General features: G+C 43.6%; 1 protein-coding gene across 3 annotated transcripts in view; it reads left to right on the top strand.

Annotated features, from left to right (window-relative positions):
* SDK1 (sidekick cell adhesion molecule 1) overlaps nt 1-26,825 on the top strand; it is a 387,842-nt gene that overhangs the window by 301,257 nt on the left and 59,760 nt on the right. For all 3 annotated transcript variants that reach the window (XM_069030219.1, XM_069030218.1, XM_069030220.1), the window contains 7 exons: nt 1,992-2,142; nt 3,997-4,234; nt 10,040-10,155; nt 10,421-10,610; nt 12,476-12,574; nt 20,967-21,161; nt 25,143-25,344. In XM_069030219.1, coding sequence (XP_068886320.1) covers nt 1,992-2,142; nt 3,997-4,234; nt 10,040-10,155; nt 10,421-10,610; nt 12,476-12,574; nt 20,967-21,161; nt 25,143-25,344 — 1,191 coding nt within the window. The remainder of the gene's footprint in view (nt 1-1,991; nt 2,143-3,996; nt 4,235-10,039; nt 10,156-10,420; nt 10,611-12,475; nt 12,575-20,966; nt 21,162-25,142; nt 25,345-26,825) is intronic.

The raw sequence follows: 26,825 nt of genomic DNA, 5'->3' as shown, positions 1-26,825 counted from the left end.
CCTTTGTTTATAAGAATTTACCAAGTTGAGCTTAATAGATAAAAGCAATGCCTAAACTGATTGAGGTGACTCTGCAATGTGGGTGCACCCCAGTTAAACAAGATTGATTTTTAAATCAATCCAATCCAAGCAATGCCGTGCTATAGACAAGACTGGAGAATGTGAGGTACTCAACCCTAATGAAAAATACTTTCATGATCCAGCTTGCTAATGTAGAGTCTGGTGAAAAGGAGATCCAGTGGCAAGTGTTAAATCAGCCTTCTAGAAACATATCCATTTTGTGCTGGCTGAAGGGGCTATTAACTAACCCATGTGCTGTTGTAAGCCAGCAGTAGGTGCAACCAAGGAGAGCTCACGTAATTTACAACTGACTCAGTGCTGGCACGTTAATTTTCTCCCTTGGTCACAAACCTAGGAACATATCGAATTTCTCACTAACTCTCCACCCAAGTGTTTTAAACCTCATCTTCCAGAGCTAAACGTTTTACTTAAAGGTCTTTGAAAATTTTTGGTTAGAGATTTCTGGGGCAGAGGTTTAGGGAAATTATCTTCAGGTTAAGAGGATTTTGCTCTCCTCATAAAGGGGGAGCCTTAAAGACAGGGGTGGGCAGGAAAGTGCAGGTTGTACCACAGTTCAAGGTTCACTGTCCATGAAGAATAAGGAAAACTTGCACACCCAGACAGGCACATGGAGAAATATCTTTGGCATAGCAAGTAATGAATATGAGAAATTTGGGGGATTGTTTTTTGCCGGTTGTCAAACTTTTTGGTTTATTTTATTCTTGCAGCTCATTTCTCTCTTGTATTTATTAAATTCTGGAGTGATCCCAGTTATGTTGAGATCTTTCACACATCTGGTTCCCCTTTGATTTTTTTTCATTTTAAGGCAGCTTCTTGAACTTTGCCTACTTTTTTCTCTCCTGTACGCACTTTTAGGAGATTTTTGGTTTTGCTTCAGTGTTGAGCAATTTTATACACATTTTTGAAACCTAGAAAGCTGTTGCCAAATGGATTTGTTGTCCCCTGATCAGCTTCAGTCTTTGCCCACTGAGGAAACGCACCATGGGAGCTGATTATGAGAGCAGATCTTTACAGGCCGTTCTTCTTTCCTATATTTTGGGCCAGTGTTTGAGAGTGAAATCAGGACAGTATTTGTTTAATGTGTTTCCTTCAGGGCACTTTGGAGGAAGATCAGAGCAGGTAAATAAACACTGCTGTGTTGACTGGCTTATCCTTTTCCCAGGCTCAGTCATTAGGTCCAAAAATTAAGTGTTTAATATGAGCAGGTCACGTATTTATGTGCACGTGCTGGGTGCTTGCAATTGCTTGTGACGGCTGAGAGCGTCTGAAATGTACAGCACATCTTAATTATGCGGTGCTCCTTGTAAAAAAAGATGTCCCTAAATCTTCTGTGACCCAATAAGGATTTCTATTGTAGGAGAGATGGTTTCAAGCAGACAGGGTATTTTTTAAAGATGCATATCCATATTAAATAACTTAATCTTTCTTGTGCAGGAAGGCTGAAAATGCAACACACAGATAAATCAGCCTCTTTCAACGAGTAATTGAGGGGAAATGTTATCACCAGTATATTTTTTATATTGACAGGGAATGAGACTATCCCAAGTTTGATATTTTAATACCTTTCTGAATGTATTGTATAAGCATCACCAGAGAAAATCACTTACTGCCAGCATAAGCTCATCAGGCTTGGTATAATTAACATAAATTTCTCACACAAATACCTAAGTTTCTAATAGACCCTAAGCTAATCTCATTTTCATTTTTTAAATACCTGAGAGGATCTGAAAGCAGTTACCATCAAGCATTCAGCAGCGAATACAAAGGGGACCCGCGTGCAGCGACCTTCGCGGAACGTTTAGAAAGCCCCTAATTTGTATTTTTCCAGCCCTCCTCCCTCCCTGGAGAAGCGCGGGAGCGTTCCGAGCCCTGACAGTGGCACTCGCTGCCTCTTTCCCCCCCTGCTCCAGGTTCCGGATGCGGCAGGTGAACGTGGTGGGCCCCAGCCCGCTGAGCCAACCCTCGCGGGTCATCCAGACCCTGCAGGCCCCGCCGGACGTGGCCCCCGGCAGCGTGACCGTGCGCACGGCCAGCGAGACCAGCCTGTGGCTGCGATGGGTGGTGAGCAGCTCGAGGGATGTGGGGATGGAGGGGAGCTGGGGATGGGGATGGGGCTGCACCCCAAGGGCCAGGCCAGCCCTCCCAAAGTGCCTCGTCCTCCTCGCGCTCAGCGCCAAGGAGTGACAGCCAAATTGTTTCCTTTTCCAGAGTAGTTGGAAATCTGAGCCTTGCCTTAAGTGCCTTATTAATCAAATAAATTGCCTACTGCCACTTCATCAGGGGAATGTGCCTGTGTGTAAAAGCTTGGCTTTGAGGAGCTCCAGAATCACAGTCTGGGTCAACATGTGGGGCAGGAAAGGAGCACTCGAGCCAATTTGCTGCTTTCTGGGGCTCGGTTGTTTGCTTGGCATAGAAAGGTCCCCAGAAGGTGCATCCCGGCCATGGGCAGCACCCTGTGGTTCTCAGAGCAGTGGTGCAGCAGCAGCAAGGCTGGGACTCCTCTGGGAAGATTGCATTTAGCTGAAATGGTGTGGAATTATGCACTAAAATGCAGAGATAAATGATTAATTGTGAAGATGCGGCAGTTGCTGACATCGCTGTGCCCCTTCGCCTGTCTCAGTTACCTGCAGAGTTGCCACGTTGGGATTTACTTGGCAATTAACCTGCGCCAGAATGGTTTTTCTTCACCCCTGTTAGGCAGAATTTTCCACTGGGGTTACTGTGGTATGAAGTTGATGAAGCACAGGTTTGCTTTTGCCCAAATGTTAGCTTTTCCATGCATAAACTCATTATGGCTGGAAGTCAAAATTAGGCTGGGAACAAGAGAGTGTTTCTCCTCTTGGAAAGGAATAATTCCAGTTTCTCAACAGGACACTGCATTTAATTCTGAGCCTTGCCAGACTAAAACATGAAGCTTGAAGGTATCACCTCACTACCCACAGAAGAGCTGTTGCAGTTCCTTTGATGGGCCCCACAGAACTCTGTCATGGCTTTTCTGTGGGAATATCATGCCCACATTGGTACTGTCTCCAGACCTACATATCTTCCATCAAAATTAACTCCAGGTTGTTTTAAGAGCCTTTAAAACATCAAGATTGTGGTGCCTAGAAGCCTGTTCTTCTTGAGTCAAACTGTGCAGGGTTCAGGAGGAGCAACAGCCACAGCTAAAAATGACCTGATAAACGCTTTTCATGCTTAATAACATCAATATTTGAAAGTGTTTAATCTCTTTTATTTCAAGACCTGCAGGTGAATCTGTTTTCCCCTGAGAGCTGGGAATTCCTCCCTTCCTACAGAATGAGGGTCACGTTTCTAGCCCTGAATGCCTGCGGGGTAGAGTCTTCTAAGCTGTGAAATGTTAATGTGTATCCAGCTTTCCCAGTGAATCAGAACCGAATCTCAGCCATCCGTGGCATCGTGTAGTTAGTTTTACAGCAGAAAAACTCCAAACTTCATGAAGTAGGCTAATTATTTCATATTTTAATCTCTGAAATTGCTTGGGGAGTTAGAATATTAGAATAAATCTCCGCTGATAAATGAGTAGGCAGAGAGTCACTAAAAAAAAGTTAAAAATGTACGATAAATGAATTTGTCACATGCTTCAGCAATTTATCATTCATTTCCATAATTAATCACAAAGCTCTGAAATACATTGTATTCATATCATCTTTGTTGATACACCCACAGCAAATGGTTTGGTTTTGTGAGCAAACCTACTTAGTTCAAAATGAAGGTAAAAATCAAAAGAAAATTCCAAGCAGCACAGAAGTGTGGAGATCACGAAGCACAAGCCAGAAAATCAACCTCTTGATCTTTTTTGCCTTACGTGGGTTCAGGCAGCCGTGGAACGGGGCGTGGAAAGGCCCGGCCGTGCGTTCTGACGGGAATGTTGTGTTTTCTTGTGTCATCCGCCAGCCCCTCCCCGACACGCAGTACAACGGGAACCCCGAGTCGGTGGGGTACAGGGTCAGGGTGTGGCGCGTGGACCTGCCCGCCCCGGCCCTGCTGAAGGTCATCGCTGACCGCCTGGCACGGGAGTGCACGGTGGAGGAGCTGCAGGAGTGGACGGAGTACGAGCTGCAGATCCAGGCCTTCAACGCCATCGGGGCAGGGCCCTGGAGCGAGGCCGTGAGAGGCCGGACACGGGAGTCGGGTGAGTCCAAGCACCACATCTGCTGGCACAGAAAACCCAAGAAATTCACCACGTTCTGCCCTTTTGTTCAGGTTTTAATTTTTTGGTTTGGTGTTTGGATGTTGGGTGGGTTGTTTTTTTGGTTTTTTTTGCTGAGCCATTAAATCTGACGTGAAATTTAGAAAAAAACAGCCTCAAGATGTACTGAAGGCAAAAAGACATTTGAAGGGTTATTTCTTTTTTTATTCCTACCCTGCTTTCATGCACACACCTGCAGGTTTTTTATTTAAAGGAAACAAAACAACCTCTCCCTATTTCTGCCCCAGTGTGGACAAGGAGAAGCTCGTATAGAGACTTTTCTGGGTGAAGTGCTCTGTCACACCTCCTCTTCCTCCCCAGTACCCCATGGCCCCTCGTCCTCCCCTTTTCCCTGTCTGCTTCTAGGCTGAGGCACATTTTCTCACAGCTGTGGTCACCTGAAATTTCATTTCAAGCACCAAATAATTCTAAAAGGGCACAAGTCACCTTAGAGAGCTGATTACACAGAGAGAAATAAAATAATTACCTGAGCTTCTGATGGCACGTTTTCAAACCTGCCTTCCAAAATTGTGTGTACAAGGCTGTGTGGACATAACCTGCTCAGAGACCTAGAGCAGCAGGGCTGTATTGTTGAGCTGAATTGTCCAGGCAAGCAGAGACTTCAAATATCAGAAGGGAACCGTCACTCTCAGGCAACAGTAAATTACTGTTAGCTCAGGAGAACAGTGAAGGCACGTGTAGAAAAGCTGCTCTCTAGCTGTTGACTTCCCCAAAACTTATTTCCAGACCTACCCTGCATGCACCTGGGAAATGAAAAGTTATGTTGCAAGTTAGTAACAAAGTGGGTGACATTTGTAGTTTAAAAGTTTAATAATAAATCTCTTTGTGACCTTTATTTACGCAAGGTTCAACACTGGTATTTTTTCCTGTTATTTTTTTCCCCGATTTTTTTTTTTGTTAAAGAAGTTGTAGGATTTAATCCTGTGCATGTCTGTGCCCTGTGTACCATGCAGTGTTCCTTGGTGGGAAGCGAGACCAGGCACAGCAGGGTCTGGTCTGCTGGTTCAGATAACTCTGCTTTGAACTAGCCAGGGAGAAGGCTAAACAAAGTCATCCCTCTCCATTAAAGTGTTGCTCTTTGGGAAGGAGTAATTGCAAAGCGATTGCCAGAGGTATTTTAGAGAAGGCTTGTGCTGGAGTTAGAGATAGCCTGACCCAGACAAAGCCGTTCTGTATCGTAATAAAAAGATACCGTATCCTCCGCTTTCGCCTCTGTGCTGCTCTTCAAACACTTCTTTTGAAATGTAGTAAACACTGAGATTAAGTCATTTCATAAAACCTTAGGATTACAGTGCTCTTGCTCAGCACTGAAAGATCAGAGGTTACACGTGGATCTGGCATTTTCTCTGGCAGTATTAAGAGAAGGTTGACTTGAAACTGATTGTGGGAGGCACACAGAACCCAGGATCAAAATAACACAGAGCTGTGATCTAGGCTGTAAGGACTCATTTGGTTTTTTCCATGTGTTTTCTTTGATACTGACATCTGATTTCTTGCATAGAGCAAGTCAGGGCTCAGACTTTTGGCTGTTTCTTCTTAGATTTAGAATATACAAGATGTGCTGGCTTAGCAGCAAACTGTATGTATGAAAGCACTTCAGGGAATCTGGAATTAACCTGTATGCACAGTAAAATGGGGTTAAAATGCAAATAAAAGATATTTAAAACTGGAGAGAAAGGTTAAAGCACTTCCAGGTCAGTTTTCAGAACTATTAGAAAAATTCTGGTTATCGCTTATGTTTTCAAAGCACTTCAGAAGAGGTGTCCTAAATACTTTTTTCTGTTTTTTACATACAGAGTTTTAGGGAAGTTGGTTTTGCTGGTGCTGGGGGTTGTAAATGTCCCTCACAGCTGGCCAGTGGTGCCTTGGCCAGGATCATGTGGTGCTTCATTGGCACAACTCCTGGTTCTATGTTTTACACTGTCCAAGGGGATAAGGAGTAGAGCCCAGGCACTAAACCAGGTCATGGTATCTGATGGCAGTGCAGCCACTGGAGCCCAAAATCTTTATTGAAAATAAAGCTCTGTTTGAGTATTTGTTTGTTTTTCGTTGTGCGATCACAGCACTGATAGCTGAGCACAAATGCCAACAACAATAGTGGGGCATGTCATTACAAGTACTCACTGGTTTCTGAAGCTCTTGAATAGAAAACAAATTGAAACCAAAGAAATTACAAGAGAATAAATAATGCTGTAGTTTTGGTAACACAGGCTTGAAAAACAGTTGGGAAATTCTATAATGAAAATCTGGGATAGGGTTGCAAGCAGCTGAAGGTGGAGGGAGATGAATTAGGATTTTTAAACAGGACAGGTTCTATCAATCCAAAATGTTTTCATAATGTTAGAAATTAAATAGTTCATTAAATTTTACAGTGTAAAATAACTGCAGAGTAACAAGCTCAGTTTCCACTCAATAAATTGACGACGACAGTAGGTCCAATATAGAGAAAGCAAGAAAATGCAGAGACATTTGATGCATTAGAACAACCTTGGCAGGGCTGCTTCCTCTTAGACACAGACCCTCTTGCTTTCAAAAAAATTCATCTCAGATGCACCTAACCCAGTGCCTCAATGGATTTTGTGCTCTTAATATTCATCTACATGAATGTGTACACTTGTCTTACAGGATGAGCTACTGTAGGAGCATGGTCACACATCCATGGCAAGGATCAATCTCCCGATGCTTCGGAGGCTGACCTTCACAGAGCAGTTACTGTGCTGTGATGAAGCATCTCTTGATAATTCAAATGTGGTCCAGTGTCACTGGGGGAATCTGTCAGTTTGTACAAGCTGACAATTTGGCCTGCAGTACCTAATTTTATAGGCAAAGTGGATGTGTGCTGCAGCTATGCTACTTTGCCGTGAACCTTGCTGGAAATTTGCATTTCTTAGCCGATGTCAGATGTACAATGTGCCACTTTAATTTTTGCTTTCAAAAAGAATGAGGGATGTGCAACTAAAATGAGCTGCAAAAATGCAGAGAACTGCTGCATCCCACTCTCTAGCTTTCCTAGAAAGCCAGAATACAGACTAGCTTATTAAAAGCTTCTTTTGGCCCAGTTAGAGACATAAAACAACATAATTTGCTGTATAACAGATGTGGCTGTGTCAGATGTAGAAAAAGGATGCATGATTTTAGATGCCAGCGTGGATAACCTTAAAAACTTGAGCTGTTATTGAAGTTCCAGTGCAAAGTGCCAGTAACTCTGATTCCCTACGTTTGATCTTCTGAAGGGCTCCGTGCTGGCAGTTTGCTGGATTAGCTCATCGTTTAGTTTCCGTGTTTCCGGTGCGTTTTGTTCAAGCTCTGGGATTTTTTTGGACACTGTTGCTTGGCTTCTGTGCTGTTCTTGCAGGTTACTAATGAGAACTGAGCTTTTTGGAGCTTATAACAAAGTCTTCAGTGCAACTGTTTAAGGAAAACAGCATTAGAGAAGGGAGCTTGCAGAGGAAAGAGGGATTATGTGACTCACTCACTAATTAGTCTCAGCAAACTATAATTTCTTTGAATCACAGGTTCCTGAGAGAGGAGATGGGTCAGAGAAATGAAGGTTACCTTTCAATTCATTCTTAAAGGGTCGATCAAAGTCTGTTACTTGATAAAAGACTGGCAACAATAAGATCCATGAAATCACTTGCAGGTCCTGAATTCATATTAGAATAAAATTCTTGACACTGAGGTGAGAACTGAAGATGTAAAGCTCACTCAATGAACACAAGGATTTTTGCCATTCAGGCATTTGACTTAGATTCCTTTCCAGGGAGAGGGGGCATTCAGCTTTTCTGTCACTGGGAATTGAGAGGGGTCTGAGCTAATGAACCTTTAGACAGAGAATTCTCTCCCTTGTCAGCTGTCCAGTGCCCCCACCAGCAGTGTGACCATCCACACCTCAAAGCCAGGATGCCCTTGGGGCCAGCCTGGGCACAGCCTTCACCTTCCGTGAGTTCAGGAGACTCATGGCTGCTGATCAAAGAGGAAAATAAATACTTGTAAAATAAAGTAACTTTTTCTCTCTTGAAAGGCCCCAAACCAGATAAAATAGAAATAAATGTGGCTGGAAAGGGCTTCTTTCCTCTTCACATCCGGGTTTCTTGCAACCCACCTCCACACTTTCTCTCTTCAGGAATGATTCATGTGGGAGTAGCTCTTTGTGAAGATCTACAGATAAAGTTATGGCAGCTATCCAAAGACATTCATGGCTCCTGGCAATCTATTTTCCTTTAACATAATTATATCCTTGTGGGGGATAAATCTGGGAGAAGATTTAAAAAAAACCCAAAAAAACTAAGGCATTTCAATGTTGGAGGGGAAAAAAAATTGGATTTTAGTCTGCTGTGGTGTCGTGTGCTGGTGCTCTGTTTCTCATGCCCCAGATAATTGGTATCGGAAATTGTTTCAGAAATTACTATCTCTGCTGTTAACCTTGAGTGCACGGGGGTGGGGGTGCCACCTTTTTGGGGTGGGTTTTTTCAATTTTTATTAATTCTGGTGTCATACTCATTATCTCGTTCATGTTGCTAGGAGCTTCAGGAGCTTGCCTCTAAAACAGCAGATCTGTTTTTTCACTTGGACAGCCAGGAAAGCATTCCTTTGGCAGAGATTTGGGCTGCTTTTTTTGATATATTCAGGCCCTAATCAAGCTTTACTGTCCCTAAGTGCTTGTGTAACATAACTTGGTGAATGTTCTCTCGAGGTCTGACAGGTGTATCAGGCTTTAGAAAACATTGTACCCTTCAGATGTTGGAAATGCCACGGGGAAAAAAGGCAAAAGGGCAGCATAAAAAGTGAAGTCTTAAAAATAGCCTCACATCCTGCTTGCATAACATGACATGCCATTAAGCTTGCCTACAAAAGGCTGCAGTTGTGTGATTCTGCAGCACTTCCAGTTTTAATGGAATGGGAAAATGCAAGTTTGCTCTTCTCTGGAGTCAGAGAAAATTACAGTGTTCCTGTGCCATCAGTTCTAATGATGTTTCCAGTTTCATAAGAGCCAATTTTGCAACATAAATGAAATGGGCATCTCTCATTGACACCATATCAATCCCTGAAAATACACCTCGTGTTAATGCATCCATCTCTAATTGATGTATTGCAAATGTTGAGCACTATCACATCATCAAAAGGCTGCAGAGGTTAAAGAACTTCTTACTGAAGTGGGAGTGCAATCCAGGGGGGCAAATTATTGCTAGCTCTAGACAAGATGCTATAATTTCCTTTCAGATAATATAGGAAGCCACAGGGGCATAAAACTTCTTGTTAGAACAGATCATGCTATAAGATAAACTCATATTCAGAGAGATTTCCAGCTTTTGGCATAGGGAATAAAAAGTATGGGAAAGAAATACTGGGAGATAGGCTTCTGGAGAAGTCCAGGAATTTAAACTTGGTTCTAATTACTGCAAATATATAGAACTTGAAATTTATTCATAGCTGTCAATATTTACTGTCTGTCTGTAGACACTGATAAGTATTAAATGTTTAGCTCTTTACAAACATTGTCATTTCTGAGATGAACTGGCAAGAAATTGTGAGGCAGGCTGAAATATAAAGTTGATGAAGAATGAATACAAGACGAGAAGGGATTGTCTAAAATGTATTCCAGCCCTTTTGGGTTTGAATACTCATCTATGGGATCCTGGAAGAATCCCAGGCAGGTAGGGAGATGGAGCAAAATGATCTGATATGTCTGACCTATTTCTGCTCTTTGGTAATGCTGTGTGGTTCCAGTTCCCTCTGCTCCTCCTGAGAATGTCTCTGCTGAAGCTGTGAGCTCAACCCAGATCCTGCTGACCTGGGCAGCAGTTCCTGAGTCTGAGCAGAATGGTCTCATCCTGGGCTACAAGGTATGCAACTGGAGTTTCATACTCATTTGATTTTTAGTGCATTACCAGGATATGATTTTGTATTGTTATATATTATTCACCTGCTGGATTTTGTTATTATTCCTAAGTCAGCTGGAAAAGACACAGGAAGTGTGCTGGCTTTGGAAGGGGGTGATGGGTGAATATAATCTCATTTTATATTGGGTGACAAGGAGGAATCTCCCTCTCTTCAATCCTTGTGCACCAATCTCTTTCCTTCTGTGTCTCATCTACATTTATCCTGCAGATCCTTTACAAAGCAAAGGATTTGGACTCCGAACCCAAGAGCCAGACAGTGAGGGGGAACCACACCCAGTCCGTGCTGCTCTCTGGCCTGAGGAAATTCATCCTCTACGAGCTCCAGGTGCTGGCATTCACCCGCATTGGGGATGGGGTCCCCAGCTCCCCAGCAGTGACAGAGAGAACCAAGGATGATGGTGAGTTTAAAGGTCATCCAAATAACCATCTTATTTGATCCAAACTTTTAGTGCGCTTTATTTTAGTGGTGCAAGTGTAGGCAACAAATATTTGGATTTTGGGTTTTTTTTTTTTCACCTTTGAACCCAAAGGACATTGGTTGTCCCTGGTATAACTCAGCAGTATCCCACTGGTCATTGGTTGAGGATCTGGCAAAAGCACAGAACCAGTGTCCCCTATTTCCTCCTTCCCTGCAGATAAAGAGGAAAAAAACTTCCAATATTGAACTCTGAAGTTTGGTGGAGATAATTTCTATTGAAGACAATTTTAGAGCCCAATTATGAATTCCTATTGAAGTTCAATCATGCTAAAAAAAAAAAAGAAAAGTGCTGCAATTGAAAGCAATAAACAAATCTGGGTCTGATTGGACTGATGGAAAGGGATGGAATTTGCAACTTCAGTAATCCACTCTCCTTTTTTTTTACCCCCAAAAGAATAAGACATTGACCTTGACGAGGATCCCACCAGCTTCCTTTTGCAGCTGCCTCCAGCACTTTCCAGGGGGTTCCCAGTGCAGTTGGATGTGCTGAAGGAACCCAACCAAGCACTCCCTGAGCACACTGGTGTGGTGGAAGCATTCCTGCTGGTGGAATTCTACAGAATTTTGGTTCCGTTCTTGAAATATTTTTTGGCTTTGCAGATGCTAAAACTGCTTTTACTTTCATTACCTTTTCAGGAATAAATAGGTTGAGATCAGTGTAAGAGGCTTCTGTTTAAGTCTCCCTCTTTCTCATCAAAATCTTTTCAAAATAATAATGAAGTAAACATTGGTTTACACAAGCAAATTCATTAAGGTAATTTGGTTTGCCTGAAAACACATTCACACTTCTGGCTTAACACAACATTTTCCATGCAGTGCAGGGAAGGAAGGAGTGGGAGCATGTGGGGTCAGGAACAGGGACAACAACTCCCTGACATTTTCTTAGCCTTTTTCTCAGCATACTCCCTGTGTGGGGACCTGGCTTTTCTTTGAAAGGAAAAATAAGGAAAATTACTGTTAGCAGAACTCTGCAGGGAGAGAAAAAGCACTCAGTGAAATGTACATATCAGGCTGTAATGAGAAATACTTAAAACTGTTTGTTTTGGATAACCCCATTATAGCAGATCCCTCCTTAAGTGCATGTTGGCAAATGAAACAAATTGTTCTTCCATCTCCATACCCCTGACATAAATATGTTGTGTCTCCTCTGGGCTCAACTTAATTAAAAGTATCACCAGGAGTAATGCAGGTGGAATTTGTGCTGAAGGGGAAAATTCATGGATGGTAATGCATGAATTAGCATCTCCTCACCTCATGAACCTGGGCTGGTCAGTGCTGTCTGCGTTAATGCGCCTCTCACCTACCTCGGGTTCTCCTGCTCACACCTCAGTGTTTAAGAGGCAGATGTAAAGTCAGGAAGCAGTTCAAAGCTGCTGGTGATGACACAGAGAGGGAATATTATCGAATTCCAACAGGTATGAAGTGGATTAAGCTATATAATTCTCTGTAAAGGTAGCTTGGTGTCTTGCTTCGTAGTGTGTTCTCAGCTACACCAGTGGTGATGCTGCAGTGAGAAAAATCCTACAGAGCTCAGAGCTCCTGGTGCAGTCAAAAACCACTGTAGGGTGCTCTGGTCTGTGCTGTGTTTGGTGTCTGAGGGTGTTGGAGGCCTTTAACCATGGACAGATTCCTCAGAATAAATGTATATTGTGCACGCGCACAGGTGCATCCAGTCGTTATCGGAGGGATACATCCTGGGCTGTAATTCTGTACGGGGTGAGCAGAGCACTTGTGATCCCTCTGCTGTGCAGCCCTTGCTGCCATGATCTCTGTGTTCCCTTGCAGCCCCCGGGCCCCCCGTGAGGCTGGTGTTCCCCGAGGTGAGGCTGACGTCCGTGCGGATCGTTTGGCAGCCACCGGAGGAGCCCAATGGAATTATTCTGGGTAAGATGGAGCAGCAAACCCTGGGCTGGGAGTGGGTGGATGGAGAGCAAAGCAAGCTACAGCTGTTGGGTTTTCCTGCGCCTTGCACATAAGGCTGAAGAAAAGAAAATGTGCTGCTGTCAGCTGAGGGGCTGTGGTGAGGGGACAAGTCTGCATGGCTCCGTGGTGTGGGTTTTCCTGAGCCAGAATTAGGTGTCACTCAGGGCACTGTGTCTGAATGTCATCTCTCTTCCCATCTGCATTTGGTAACCTATTTTGACTGACTGTTGGGAAAACTGCCTGGAGACCTGGGGTTTTCCCACCTTTGCCAGACATGCCCAAAGTTTCAGTTTCACGTGTGCTCCTGTTTTATTGCTTCCTTTGGATAATATGTCTGACAAGTCATAAGGAGTTAAATCCTGTTTGACCTTTCATCAAGTGAAAGAGAAGCAGCAAGACACAACAGGAATTTGTAGAAAACCTTCCCATTCTCATAACTCTGGGGTTGCCTTTGCAATATGTGCACCAGCCACTATTGTACTTAAAACATGAAGACTTTTACAATATAAGAATCCATTCCTGCCTCTAAAATTAACGTAGCTTGTAGTTACTAAGCAATTTTGTGTTCTCTGCTGATGCTGGACACATTTCACAGTAGTTCTGGCTGGTGAGTAAAGATTTGTGTCTCAGTTCTGAGAACAGAAGCAAAAGCTTTTGTTTTTGTCTAGTACTCAGCCTGCCAGGCCTTTCTGCTTCTAATTTCACTGCCATCGTTCATGCTCACGTGGAGACTTTTACCAGTATTTCCTAAAGCCTTTCTTGCTGGCTGGAGGGTGCCTGCTTCAAGTGCTCCTGCAGAGGTGGTGTTGCTTTAAATACAGACCTAGTCCTGCATTAAACTTAAATCTTAAGTCAAGAACTCCAAGTGTTTGCTCAGGTGTGTAGTTTACCAAAGTGATCCTGGCATCTGAAGACACAGGAAAATCATCAAATGGCATCCAAAGGCAGACGCTGCAGGATTTTCTGAGCACGAGGAGGAGTCTGGGTGAAGCTTGGCAGCGGTGAGCTGCCAGAGATGGATCCACGCAGGGTTTCTCTGCAGCTCAAGGAAGCTTGGCTTCCAGGTTGTCTTGTGGGTTTGATTTGTTGCTTTTTTTAAGGAACTGTGTGTCCTAGAACTTGCTCTCAGCAGAGATTGAGATTTGAGTCGCAGGATGTGGTTAAGGAGAGAAAAAAATCATTTGATAGGAATGATGAGAAAGCACAAAAGATATTTTGTTCCCCCAACTGTGTTCCAACTTCTCACATTGCTGCACTTTGTCAGCCTCATTTTCAGGAGTTGCTGCAAGCTCAGTGGAGTAGGAACTTTCCTTTATTTTGTCTTTGCAGAGTGCTTTGTGCAGTGCATCCCCTCCTCAGCTGGTTCTTGCTCATTGCCATTATGGTGATGATAAAATCATACAAAGGCAGGGTTGGAAGGGAAGGGAAAGAGTGAATCTTTGGCATGTTTGGCATGTTTATCATGTAGACTGTTGTTTCCAGTGTCTCTCACAGCCCGTGCCCAGTAAGACATCCCAGTATACATCATACAGTCCTTGACTACACTTGGTTTATGTCCCACTGTTCATTCCTGCCCTTTCCCACAGTACACTTCCAGGTCAGCCAGTCCTCCTTTTACAAGTACGTTAAGCTTTTTCTCTTTAAGTGTGATAATTTGCAGATGCCTTTATTGAATTTCATCTCACTGATTCCAGATCATCTCTCTTCATTACCCAGATCTCTTTAAATGACACTCGTGTCCTCTAAAGTGTGCACAGCTTGGTTTCATTTCTGGAGTTTGCAAGCAGATTGGCAATTCCATCAGCCAGGTCATTAATGAAAGTATTAAACAGGACCAGACTCATTCATGAGGTCTCATGAGAGCTTACTATGGCCTCCCAGGTTGTTAGGAAATCACTGATAACAGCATTTTGACTTTATTTTTTTTAAGTGTTCATCTCAAAATGTGTGGTATTTTTCTCAGATTCTATTGTTCTATTTGCTTTTGGTGGGACTGTGTGCAACCATATTAAAGCCTTACTCAAAGTCAATGTGGAACATATCTACTCTTCCCACCTGGCCAATTATACTGTCAAAATGGAAAACAGATTATTTGATATTTATTATTTGCTCCAATCAAACGGATATTGGCTGCTCCTTGGCACATTATTATCCTCGTGGATGCTTGTATATTGACTCATATTTTTTTTCCACAATCTTTCTGTGTATTGAACTTTAGTTTGATTTGTCCATAATTCCTTTAGTCTGTCTTGCTTCCTTTTAAAAGATAGTGTACTCTGTTTGCCCTTTTGTAATGTTCTGGGATGTCACCTGTCGTCCACAAGTCCTAGAAGAGAATGGCTAATTATTCAGAGATGGCTCCATCTCTGCAGGGCAAATTTTATCAGGCCTTTCTGACCTGATTACATCCAGCTTAACTAAATCTTCGTTAACCTGTTCTCTATTGCAGCCTACCTCCCTACTTACATTGTTGTCACTTTTAATTTGTGTGGAGGATCTTGTCAGCACCGACTTCTCGTTGTGTGTGAAAACAAAGCAATGGAGGAATCAGCCTTCCTTCCCTTTCTGCCTCACCTGTCTTGTGCTCATTTTTTCTTCCTGCTGGTTGACCTGTCCTCCTCCTCTCTCTCAGATTTCTAACGTATTTATGAAATCTTTCTTATTGCCTCTGCTGCCCTTCAGGTGATAACTCACTTTGCTCTTTGGCCATTCTGATTTTGTCCCTACGTGCCTGTGCTGTCTATTTATACACTCCCTTGGAGCTGTGTCCTGTTTCAACTTTTTGTCCAATTCACTTTTGATTTTCAGGTCATTAGTGAGCTCTGAATGCAAACATATTGGCTTCTTAACATCTTTTGTCTGCACTGGGATAGTTGTACCATTTTTATTTGTCTCTTAAAATGGTCAGCTAACCTGGATTCCTTTTTCCCTTAGAATTCTTTCCCAGGGGGATGTTACCTGCCAGTCCTCCCCATCCATGCCTTTGAAGTCCATTGTCTTTATTCAACAGTTCTCACTCTTTTATTTTTTCAATGGTAGAAATACTGAGGTTCCTGGAGGAAGTAGTTAGCTGCCAAAGAGAGAAAAAGAGAAAATTGCTTATGCTGGGTTCTTCTGTGATTTTTCCTAAGAGGTGAGCTGTGCATCAGAAATAGATAAAGAAGCAATGTGTAGCGTTCTAAGGAAAGGTTGCAAATTTTGGGAGTTTTGGGTTTTTTTTTTTCCCTGTACAGTTTTTACATCTTATTACTATAATGAACCTCCAAAACAGCACTGTAACCCCCTGGTCAAGTGCACCAAAGTGGCGTCCTTGGGAAAAATAAGTGAGCATAATTTTGTGTGCTGCCCTTCTAATCACTCACGGGGCTCAAAAGAAAAACCACTTGCTTTGCAAGAGCAACTTATATTCAGAGCCTTTGAACTAATGTTCCTGCTCTGCCTGCCTTGTTCTCTGAGTGTACATGCACCTTTGCAGCTAACATTTTTGTAATCTATATAAAAATGTGTTCTAGCATTTCAGAGAGAGATTAGCAGGATGAAATACTGGCAGGCACCAAGAGGGAAAACCACTTGTTTGTTTGTTTAAATATTTTACCATGCAAGACTGCTAGATATTTCCCTTTTTCCTCCTGGGAATGTTACGCCAACCATCTGAGGCTTCACTCTGTCTTCCTCTCTGCACTCAGTTCAGCCAGCACCCACATAGTTCCTTTAAATACTATTAAAGATAAATGAGGCATTAATGTGCGTATGTGCACTTCAAGCTATGAGCTCCCCCTGAAAATGAGAGCTTAACCCACATCCTTCCAGGCCCTGGTTAGCATTCCTCACGGTATCCTCGTATTTAGCATTTACCTGGAGCTTATTGCAAAAAAAAAAAGTGTAAGAACTCCACCGAGAATTAGAAGCAAAATTGGATGTAATCCATGTTTGCAAATTCCTATTTTGATCCCGGGCTGCATTTGCACACCCGCTGGCCCTAAAACAGATAAGCAGGAAAATCAACAAACTGGATAGCTGCTCCGCCGCGCTGAGCGTAACCTCGCGGTATCGCTCGGCTCTCCCCGAGTTCTGTGACAAATTAATAAGTGTTTGTATCTCTGCTGCACCGTGGCCTGCACCAACGGGTGCTGTCACTTCTTGAAGGGCTTTGTATGGTGATGAGCTTGAAAGCTTTTTGATATTCATGGGGTGTTGTCACCCTCCTCCTGCCTGTTTGCTTTGGGGAATCCAGCGGTTGCGTTGCGGTGACCTAACGTTTAACAGGCAGCTCGGGCTGCTGCCATTTACTGAGTTTGGAAAGTGTGCAGCTCATGGAAGTGCTTGCACTTGTGCAAAAAATGCTCAAAAAGATGTTAAAGAGAAAAATAAGCCTAGTTTTGATGAGTAAATAAACTCATGAAGACTTGATCTGTCAGGGGGTTTTTTATGTTGTTTTGGCCTGGTAGTGGCAGGACTTCTAACAGCAGAAGAGGTTTGGGATCTAAAGCTATAAAGGGAAAATATTAAGAAAATAACATGAATTTTTATTGACCATCCAGCTACTTCACATTCTGTAAGATACTCCTTTCCCCAAAAAGTTTGCTCTGATCACTTTTTAAAGGTTATACTTCCATTCATAACCTTCGATTTTTAATTTTTTTTTTCCCTAAGATATCTGCAACATCTTACTGTCATAATCTAGTAAGGAAAGGAAGCTGCTCATTCCTCCACTGCAGCAATTGCCTGTTATAGCCCTCGAGCATACATTAATTTCTCTTTGAACACTTTCCATTTACCTCTATTGATTTGCCTCGTTTGATTTCACTTAACATTTCCTTTCTTCTCCTATCCCTTGTTGCTGAAATTCATCAACTTAATAATTTTATCTTTTTGATCTTGCATTAGCCCTAGTTATTATCCAAGCTGTAGTTTAAGTACTGAGTCTTCTGTGCCACTCAGAGAAAGTAAAAGTCATGCTTTTTATGGCAGTCTGTATCCTCATTGTCCCAAACTGTCCAACAGGAGATATAGGGGATCAAAATGAAGTACTGGCTGTCTTTCAGATGGGTTGTAGGTAGCAATAAGAGCAGGCTGAGTTCAGGCGTAAAGGTTGAATATTTGCCTTGGAATCAGACCCATGGAAGTGTTGAGTTTCTTAGGAAATCTGTTAAGGTGATGGCTCTGGTTGTGTAAACTCAGGAAAACAGATATTCCCCCAGACTTTCAGCCAACACAGCAGATGTGGGTGAGGACAGTGAGAGCTGGTGCTGTTTTTCAGAGGGATGCATGGAAAAGGAGTTTGCAGAGCCTGTCACAGAGACAGGCTGTGACAAGTGATTTCTTCTTTCTCATGGCTAAATTAGTTTTTCACTAGCCACAGACCCACTCTTATGTAAGATATTGTAATGGCCTAGACATGTATGTGTTCCTTTGCCTAATCTGGGCATGTTTGTAATTGCTTTCCAGCATGAGTGCCGCCATTTAGCAGTAAATAGTTATCTTTCTATTCCCCCCTTACATTTTAACTACACTTCATATTTTACAAAGGTTTAGAAAAGAGAGGAAATTACTCAACAAGGATATGTCCCAGATATCATACTTATCTTTTAATAACTAGATAAATCAACTTTTCTATTCTTTTAATATTCTCTGTTTCCCTCCAGGTCTTGTTCTTTACGTCTTCTGTCCCTTTATCAAGCTGCTTTAGCCATCTTAGTTGCTTTTTCCTTCATCTTCCCTGCTTCTGTAAAAATTTCCCCAGTGCTTTTCTTTGACTGTTTTTCCTCCTTGTTAAGATCCTGCACTGGGCTTTTCACTCCCACGTTCTGCACATCAGTATAAACAAAAAAGATCATATATATTAGTTCCTTCTCCCCATTGCTCTCTGTCTTTCTGTGGACTTTTAAAAAAGATCAAAATATTGCAGCATTAAAGGTACAGAAATATTTTGTTGAAATATATTGGACCAGTAAAGGAAGAACTAGTCCCATGGATAAAAGGAGATAATTTGCAGGGGAAAAAATGAAATGTTGAAAGTGTACGACCCCAAGACTTTGCTGGGATCTAAGCACACTCAGGAGCACTGAAAAATCAGGACACTTTTTAATTGAATAGAATATAATAGAACAGAACAGACTACTCCATTTGGAAAGGATCTACAAAAATCATGAAGTCCAGCTGCCCAGCCAGTTCAGTGCTGACCAAGTTACAGCATTATTAAGGGCTTCATCCAAATGGCTCTTACAGGCTTGGGGCATTGCCCACCTCTCCAGGAAGGCAGTTCCAGGGTTTGACCACCCTCTCTGTAAATAAATTCTTCCTCATGTACTGTCTGAACCTTGGCTGAAGCAGCTTTGAACCATTCCCACATGTCTTATCACTCAGTCCCAGGGAGATCATAGGACCAGGATAGTTTGGGTTAGCAGCAATCTTTAAAAGCTATCTGGTCCAACCTTCCTGCCATGGGCAGGGACAATTTTCAATTAAAAAAGGTTGTTCAGAGCCCTGTCCAACCTGACCTTGAATAGTTCCAAGGATGGGGCAGCCACCACCTCTCGGTGCCAGTGTTTTACCACCCTGGTAGATCAGCACCTCGCTCTCCACATCCTCTTCTGAGGGAGCTGCAGAGAACAGTGAGTTTGCCCCTCAGCCTTCAGGCTAGACAAGCCCAAAGTCCCCAGGCACTCCTCACAGGACATTTTTCCCAGCCTTTGAAGAAGTCTAAATCTGTCCACCCAGCTGTGGAAATGTTGGTGTAGGAATAAACCAACCACAGCCTGCAGGAGCTGTGGCTGAAGCCACGAGTCACTCCTCGAGCTGCAGCCATGGCTGTTGCCCCATGTCTCCAAGCAGCAGCCAGAGAAGAAAGGACAAGGAAACCCACTGAAAATCATCAGTGGCACTGTGAGAATCAGCACAACAAAATTAATACCATCTGTATCCCAATTAAATTCCACTGGTTTTGACACTGTTTGCCACATGCGAGTGGTGTCAATTCCAGGGACTGCAGGAACTCCAGGCCTTTTCTGTGAGTGGGAATGTGGCAATTGGTGCATATTTACAATGGGAAATAAATGTCATTAGGTTTTCTCTAATAGCCATAGGTAAGATCAGCCACTCAGATTTCATGCACTGACCTTCCCAAATGAACCATGCCAGGTTTGGCTTCCCTTGGTCTTGTTATAGCCAAGATGTGGTGGGAGTTCAGACTCTAGCTGGGATATTAATTCCATGAGAAAGAGATGGCTCAGGTGCTGCAGACCCTTTTTGTCATTCAGAGGGTGAGCAGAGGGTTGGCAGAACTGTGCCATGACTGTTTTGTTTTCAGCTGGTTTGATTTGGATTTGTTGGCTGCCCTCTGCCCTGTGTAACTCCATGGAGCGTTTAATCATACATTCAGCTCGGGCAATAAAACCCCACATCAGTTCTGCTATTAATTGATTTTGGAAGTCAGCTGCTGGACTGGAAGTTACCACTGAGCTCCAGAAGTGAGAGCCTGATTGAATTGCTGGGTTTACAGAATGGATTTGAACATTTGGCAGACCCTCTTTGGGGGACAGTTGTCACTAGTGGTGCGTAAGAACCCTGGAAGCCCTCCTTGCACAGTGGAATCATTAATAACCCAGGCTAAACTGTGAGCTCCTGATTGTCAGGCAGGCTGGAATGGGGGTTATCACTTACAGGCATCAGCAAAATTGATTATTGAGACCCGCATGGATGAAGCAGGACCACAGAGTTTGCAGGCTCCTTCCTCAGGCTCTGGGCAAGGGCAGCGATGCTGAATGACAGGAGAAGGATGGCTTTATTGGCAGTTCTGGCACTCACTGCTGAGGGAAAAGCACGTGCAGAAAGGAGGGGCAAGCCTTGATTGGAGCAGTGTGAAGGCTGCATGGTTTGGGCAATCCAGCTGCTGGAGCTGCAGCTGAAGAAATTTGAATTTGAGCCAGTGATGAAACTGGGAGAGGGCAGAACAACCAACCTGTGAGCGTGGGTTGGAAAGCTGGAACTCTGGAGCATTGCCTTGAACTGCCTCAATCAGGTGACACATTGCACCAACTCTGCTCCTTTGCTTTTCAAAAAGGTACCAGTATGCCAGGAAAGATTAAACTGGTTTTGCATCTTGTTGGTCTAAAGGATGGAAAGTAAACTCAGTTTCATGGCAGTTGTATCCAGCAGACCGTTTTGTGTGTGTGATTTCCTTTGTAAGGTGTTCCTTTGTGGTATTGCCCAAGAGCAGAGCTTTATAACACCAAAGGCAGTAAATTACTTTCTCCCAACTCTAGATAAGCATGTAATTAGGATAAACTAATAGTGCTGGTGCTCTTTTTTCCCTGCTAGAGAAGCCAGCTGAGCCTTTTCTCCTCTCTTGCAGGGTACCAGGTCGCCTACCGCCTGGCCAGCAGCAGCCCCAACAAGTTCACCACTGTGGAGGTTGGCTCCACAGTCCGGCAGTTCACAGCTACAGACCTGAGCCCAGAGTCAGCCTACATCTTCAGGACATCTGCCAAGACCAGGCAGGGCTGGGGGGAGCCCCTGGAAGCCACGGTGATCACCACTGAAAAACGAGGTAATGCTGGCAAGCCGTGGGTTCAGGGAATTTCTGTGCCTGCCCTGGAGCCTGTGCTGCACTTTGGGGGATTTCAATAGCGGGCTACACCTCTTCCTTCTCACCCCGTAAACCTGCCCCAATCCTTAGCAACATCATGATTTGAGAAAGCAAGGCAGACTTTTATGAGACACAGTTCTTCTAACCTGACGGGCTGTTGGAATTGATTTTTCCATCAGCTGCTATATTGGCCATATGCAGCCTCCTTTTGCAGTTAGATGGGGTTTTTTTCAGCTCTCTCGTTTTCTAGAAAGATTGCAATCTTAAGAAAGTAAGTGATGGATGAATTATATTGATTAGGGAACACAGAATGAGAGGCAGTGGTGTTGCAGAATTCCTCCATGGCTCCTCCATTGTGCCTCAGCCCTGACCTAATGTGTTTGTAATTACTCTGGCCTTTCGCTGCCACACGCTCGAGCAGAGCCTTTGCATCTGGATTGCCCAGACTTTTTCTGCTTCTTGCATCAGCCACAAAATGGTTGTTTGCATCCTGACTCTCCAGGCAAATTCTGTTCTGAAGGGAACCTGCTTGAAGGTGGCATTTATATGTGTGTGTAAATGATACCAAATGGAACAAAATGTGAAAGACATGTAAGGTATTGCAGGATCTGTTCTGCATCACTGCTTGTTTTAAATGCTTTGGCTCAAGTAACTGCTCATTTCTCCAGTTTTAGAACTGATCTGTAGAGCTGCAGTTAGAAAATTTGCAGTTTCTACTTCTGCATGAAGATTTTTTTATTTGTTTTTTAAATTCACAGCTAAAAGAGGATATATCGATGAATATGTTGGTGGAAAACAAGAGTGTGGGTTTTCCCCTGGTCTTGCACATAGGCCACGTTCCAATGCAGAGGATGTATCTGGTCTCTTGAGCTGGCAAAATCAAAACAAGCCAGGGTAACTCTACCAGAACCACTGGGGTTTGTGCCACCTGCTGCTGTGACCCATTGTGCTGTCTGGATACTGACATTTTTTAAGAAAAATTCTCCCTCAAAAACTAGAACCATACAATTTCCGTGACTTGTTAAAGTCACAGTTCAGAGAGGAGCACGCTCCAGCAGGTCACCAGGCCAGACCTCCACAGACATCTTTCAACTGTTGTTAGAACTTCTGCGTGTGCTTGTGGGCCTGCTCTTAGTTCTTGCCCAAGTTTTGCACTATAATGGAACCAATGCTATTTACTTTTAATTCCTAAAATGTGTCTGATAAACAATCATTTGTTTAAAGTCCTTTCTACACCTTGCACATCATTTAATCCGAGAGTAAGGATTTCCCATTGTATTTGCCCACAATGTCTTCCTTAGTATTTTCCTCTAACACTTCTTAGAAGAGAGGAAGTTGCTCTGGTGTTCAGCTACCACCAGCAAGAGCCCATGAGGTGCATTTCAACTACTCCTGGCCTGTTTGGTTGGGTTTAAAATTTCCTCTGGCAAAGCTCTGCAGGTCATGTGCAGCCTTCCCAGTGCATAACAGTGCAGTCCTCAGAGAAAGAACCTCTGGAGATGTATCAGGAAACTGGAAGTGCCTCTGCTAAAGATACTGTCCATCAAAAAGATTTATCAGCTCAAGGTTTCTCCTGCCCCTGTCTGATTGCTGTCAAAGGGGAGGTTCAAAGCCTGACATGTAGAAGCTTCAAAAAAAAAACCCACCACGCCAAAAAATGTGAATTCTCAAAGCTCAGAGCTTCTCCTGCTCAATAGGATGTGCTCAGATTCCCTAGACTGTGCACAAGGATGCACAAGGCAGAACTCCCAGCTCCGATGTGGGAACAATGATCCCTTGTTGCTATCAGTGCTTTAGGGTTATCTTGAGTACCCAAATCACAGTGTAACACGATCCTGTTCTCTTTTTGATGGACAGCTCTGCTGGGTCTAAACGTGCTTTGGAACCACAAGTTTACTGATCTCATATAAAGTGTAGAGACAATAATGTGTTTTCTCACATCAGCAAGAATGATAAAAGGGGATGATAAAGAAATTTATCCAGTGCAGCTATCCTGCTAACAAGAAATTGACCTGAAACTTGTATACATGACAATAAATATTCTAGAATGAAGATACTTAATTCCTGTTAATAAAGATGTATTTAATATCCTCATAGTCCTTGATACTAAGGTAGGCAGACACAAAAATTCCCTGGACAATTAGCAAAATTGGTCACTATTGCCCTTGTAAATTCCTTGGTTAATCCCAGTATAAATCTTTATATTTTGCAATGATGTCTGTGATTTATAGATCCCAAGTGATATTGTGGCTGTATTCTCCAGAGGCTCTGCTGCAGTGCTTTGAGTCTACACCTCAGAATAATCAACACCAGTGTTCAGGGCAGAACTGAGTCAAAAAATTTAAATGTAGCAAGAAATTAAAAGTAGTCCCTAGAGTCATGTGGCCTGTCAGAGTCAAGCCTTACATTCCTGCACAGACAGCTCACCTTAGCATTTGCTTGTGGCTAAACTCCCATAAATAAACTCTTCATACTAATGGGTTTGTACAAACAGTCAGGGAGTATATCCTGCAACACAGGAGATTTTAAGATCTCCCATTAGCACCAGAAGGAAACCCAGTCATAGGAGACTGACTGCAAGATCTGACCTGCCCAAAATTTCAGAGCTTAGCAGCAAAATGTGTAAAATCCCTGCATGGCTCTCCCTCTCTGGCATGGAATAACCCCACGTCCCTGTCTCCGCCTGTCAGTGTAAGGCACTGACCTTTCACGTCGTGCTGCTGCTTGCAGGCTGCTGGCACCCAGGGCTTCCTCCAGCTAATAGCTTACAAGTTTTTGGGCACTGATGTCAGTGAGTGCAGGCTGCAGAGAAATGCCAAAACACACAGGAAATGGTTTTAGGGGATGGCAGGGAAATGAAGCACTGGCTGTACAGAGCCGTGAGGAATCAGGCAGGCAGAGGTGTGTTTATGGAAACAAGTGCTGATGAAGTTGAATTGAATTGCTTCTCAAAAGCAAGTCACTGCGGTGTCTCCAATCAATTTCTGCTTTATTACATGCCACACATTTTAATCAGAATCAATAATCTTCATGATAAACAATTAAACAATTATTCCTCACTCTATGGAGTTTCTCTATCGAAATCAATGGAGTGCGGAGACGCGGTGACGGGGAAGGAGATCTGTAATGAAACAGTTGGGGGCTGGCATGCTTACACCTGCATTGCCATTCCCTGCTCATCCCAGAGGTGTGAGGGTAATTACCCTGGAGAGACCTCCCTCAGCGCTGGCTGGTTTGACTTTGCAGGTTCAAGGTTAAGTGGGTAGGAAGGGAAGAGTTGGGGAGCTCTGGAAGGGACCCGCAGGAAGTGCTCCAGCCCCAGCTCTTGTGCTGCTTCCAGGCTGGGGTTTGGAAGCAGCAGCACCAGGAGCTGCTGATGGCTCCTGGTTCCTTGCCTGGTGCAGGAATTCAGCATCAGCTGTGTGTGTTTGGACTCTGCAACACAACAGCCTGTTCCAGCTTACCCTTTCCTCTTCCTTGTGCCTCCACTGGGGGAAAAGGACCCTGCACAGCACAGGGAGAACAGAGTCCCTGGTACCAAGGAGTAAGAACAGGTTAAAAGTGAGGTAATTTACACACAGATTCTGTCAAAAGAGCAACTGCAGCCAGAAGAACAGCTGAGTTTCATTGCCTTGCTTTGCTTGGCTGCCAGTCCTGATGATCCTTCTTTAACCTGCCAGGTCAAGACCCCTCCAAGTTTGAGGTCCACTGTGAGGAAGGTTTACATCCTTTGGTGACCTTTGATGCGGGGAGATAAGAATCAGTTTTACTGCTCCTCCTTGCAGTAGACGGTTAAGGAATGGAATGGTTGTATACTTCAAGTGGCAAATCCAAAAGTTCAATGCCCTGTGGCATTACCAGTGTGAAAATCTGACCAGGCTGTCACATTTTATATTGGTTTGAATTTCCTCTCAAAGCAGCTAAATTGTGGTTTGATTGCAGAACGACCAGCACCTCCCAGGCAGGTGATGACCCCCCAGGGCGATGTGTCCTCACGGAGTCTGGTGCTGAAGTGGGTCCCGGGAAGCGACGGATCGTCACCAATCCGATATTTCACAATCCAAGTGCGGGAGCTGCCAAATGGAGACTGGCAAACCTACTCCTCCTCCATCAGCCACGAGGCCACATCCTGTGTTGTTGAAAGGTACCACGTGATCCCAGGCTAGCATAGAAATTCCCATACTTTCCCACTAGTTAGGAAACCAAAACAACCATCACTCAGCTTCACAGCCTTTTTGGGGGAGAGAGGTTAAGTGAGGCCACTGCTTCCATTTTAGAGGTGGTGTTATGAACAGCAGTTGAGAGATTTGCTGAAGGTCATGCAATAAATCTAATTAAAGTCAGACTGCAGTGCATCTTTTTGAAGCCTTTCCTGGAAGCTCAGCACCACAGATAACACTACTCAGGCTAAATCATAATGTAGCTACACAGTGCTCTGTAAAATACAACTAGTTAAAAATCCTTTGAGTAGTGACTGATGTTAAAATCCACTCTGAATGCTGCATTGCAATTATCTCTGTATAAGCTTTTCCAGATGAAATGAGAACCATTTTTATCTGTATTTTCCATACTGAAGTTTATAGATAGCATCAGAATGTTTAAACTTTGTTATTCAGGCTTCATTATATCCCCAGCAATACTGGTGTAATTAAAGTCCTTGTAACATCAGCAAAAGTAATTGAATGTCTACAAGCAGGTACTTGTTTTGCTGTCCATTTCCTCTGTTGACGAGCCAGTAGAAATCAGATTATTTCTAAAAGGCCGTGATCTTCAGAAGAATCAGGTATTCCAAGCATTCAAATTTTTTGGGTCTGCTACTTAAAAGCATCAATGGCTGTGGTATATGGCAGCTCACTTGTCGTGTGCCAGTATCTTTCCAGTAAAAACCTGTAAAAACAAGGAAACCATCTATGTCACTTAGAGTTTACATTGGCATGACTGAAAACAAAAGCTCAGAAAAGATGATTCACATTATTCAAGTTGCTATAGGTAAGTAATTCTGTCCTGATAGGGTGGCACTGCTGAAAGTGATTTTGTCTTCCCCTTGCTAAAAGCACTTTCCTGTGGAAGTCCAGAAGAGTCGTGGATGTGAGAGTGCTGCCCATCAGAATGCATTATCCTTGATGTTTAATCATTCCTTACAAGTAACTTGGATTTGTAGGCAGTGTTATATCTGCCAGTGGATGGTTAGACACTACCAATTAATTAGTGAAATCCCCCGTAAGTTACAGCTCTGCATTTCAAGCCTCTACCTGTGACTCCAAAGGCAGCCTCCCCTTCACCTCCCCTGCCAAGCTGAGACAGAAGCATCTTTGCAAGGTTATGTCAGCTGGAAATCACTCTTTGCCTGTCTTAAAGCACCACATACATAAAAGACCTGCAGGGAACCTGTTGTTGCTGTCTTTATTAAATAATCCAGGTAATGGCATTAATTTGGGATTCAGCAGGAGTGAAATGCCCTGATCAAGTGATGTGGTGTAGGGGATTAGTCAGGAGCTGGCACTCTGAATTCCAGTGCCTGCTGTGCACTGGCTGACCCTGGGCATGTCTCCTGCTTCCTCCCCACCTGTCCTCCCCACCTGAGCTCGGAAGTGGCCCAGATGGCTTTGGAGGATCTCAGCAAAG

This window comes from Aphelocoma coerulescens, chromosome 14 (assembly GCF_041296385.1).
Source record: "Aphelocoma coerulescens isolate FSJ_1873_10779 chromosome 14, UR_Acoe_1.0, whole genome shotgun sequence".
NCBI lineage: Eukaryota > Metazoa > Chordata > Aves > Passeriformes > Corvidae > Aphelocoma > Aphelocoma coerulescens.
Note: the sequence above shows the minus strand (reverse complement) of the source record. Positions and strands in the feature narration are given on the sequence as shown.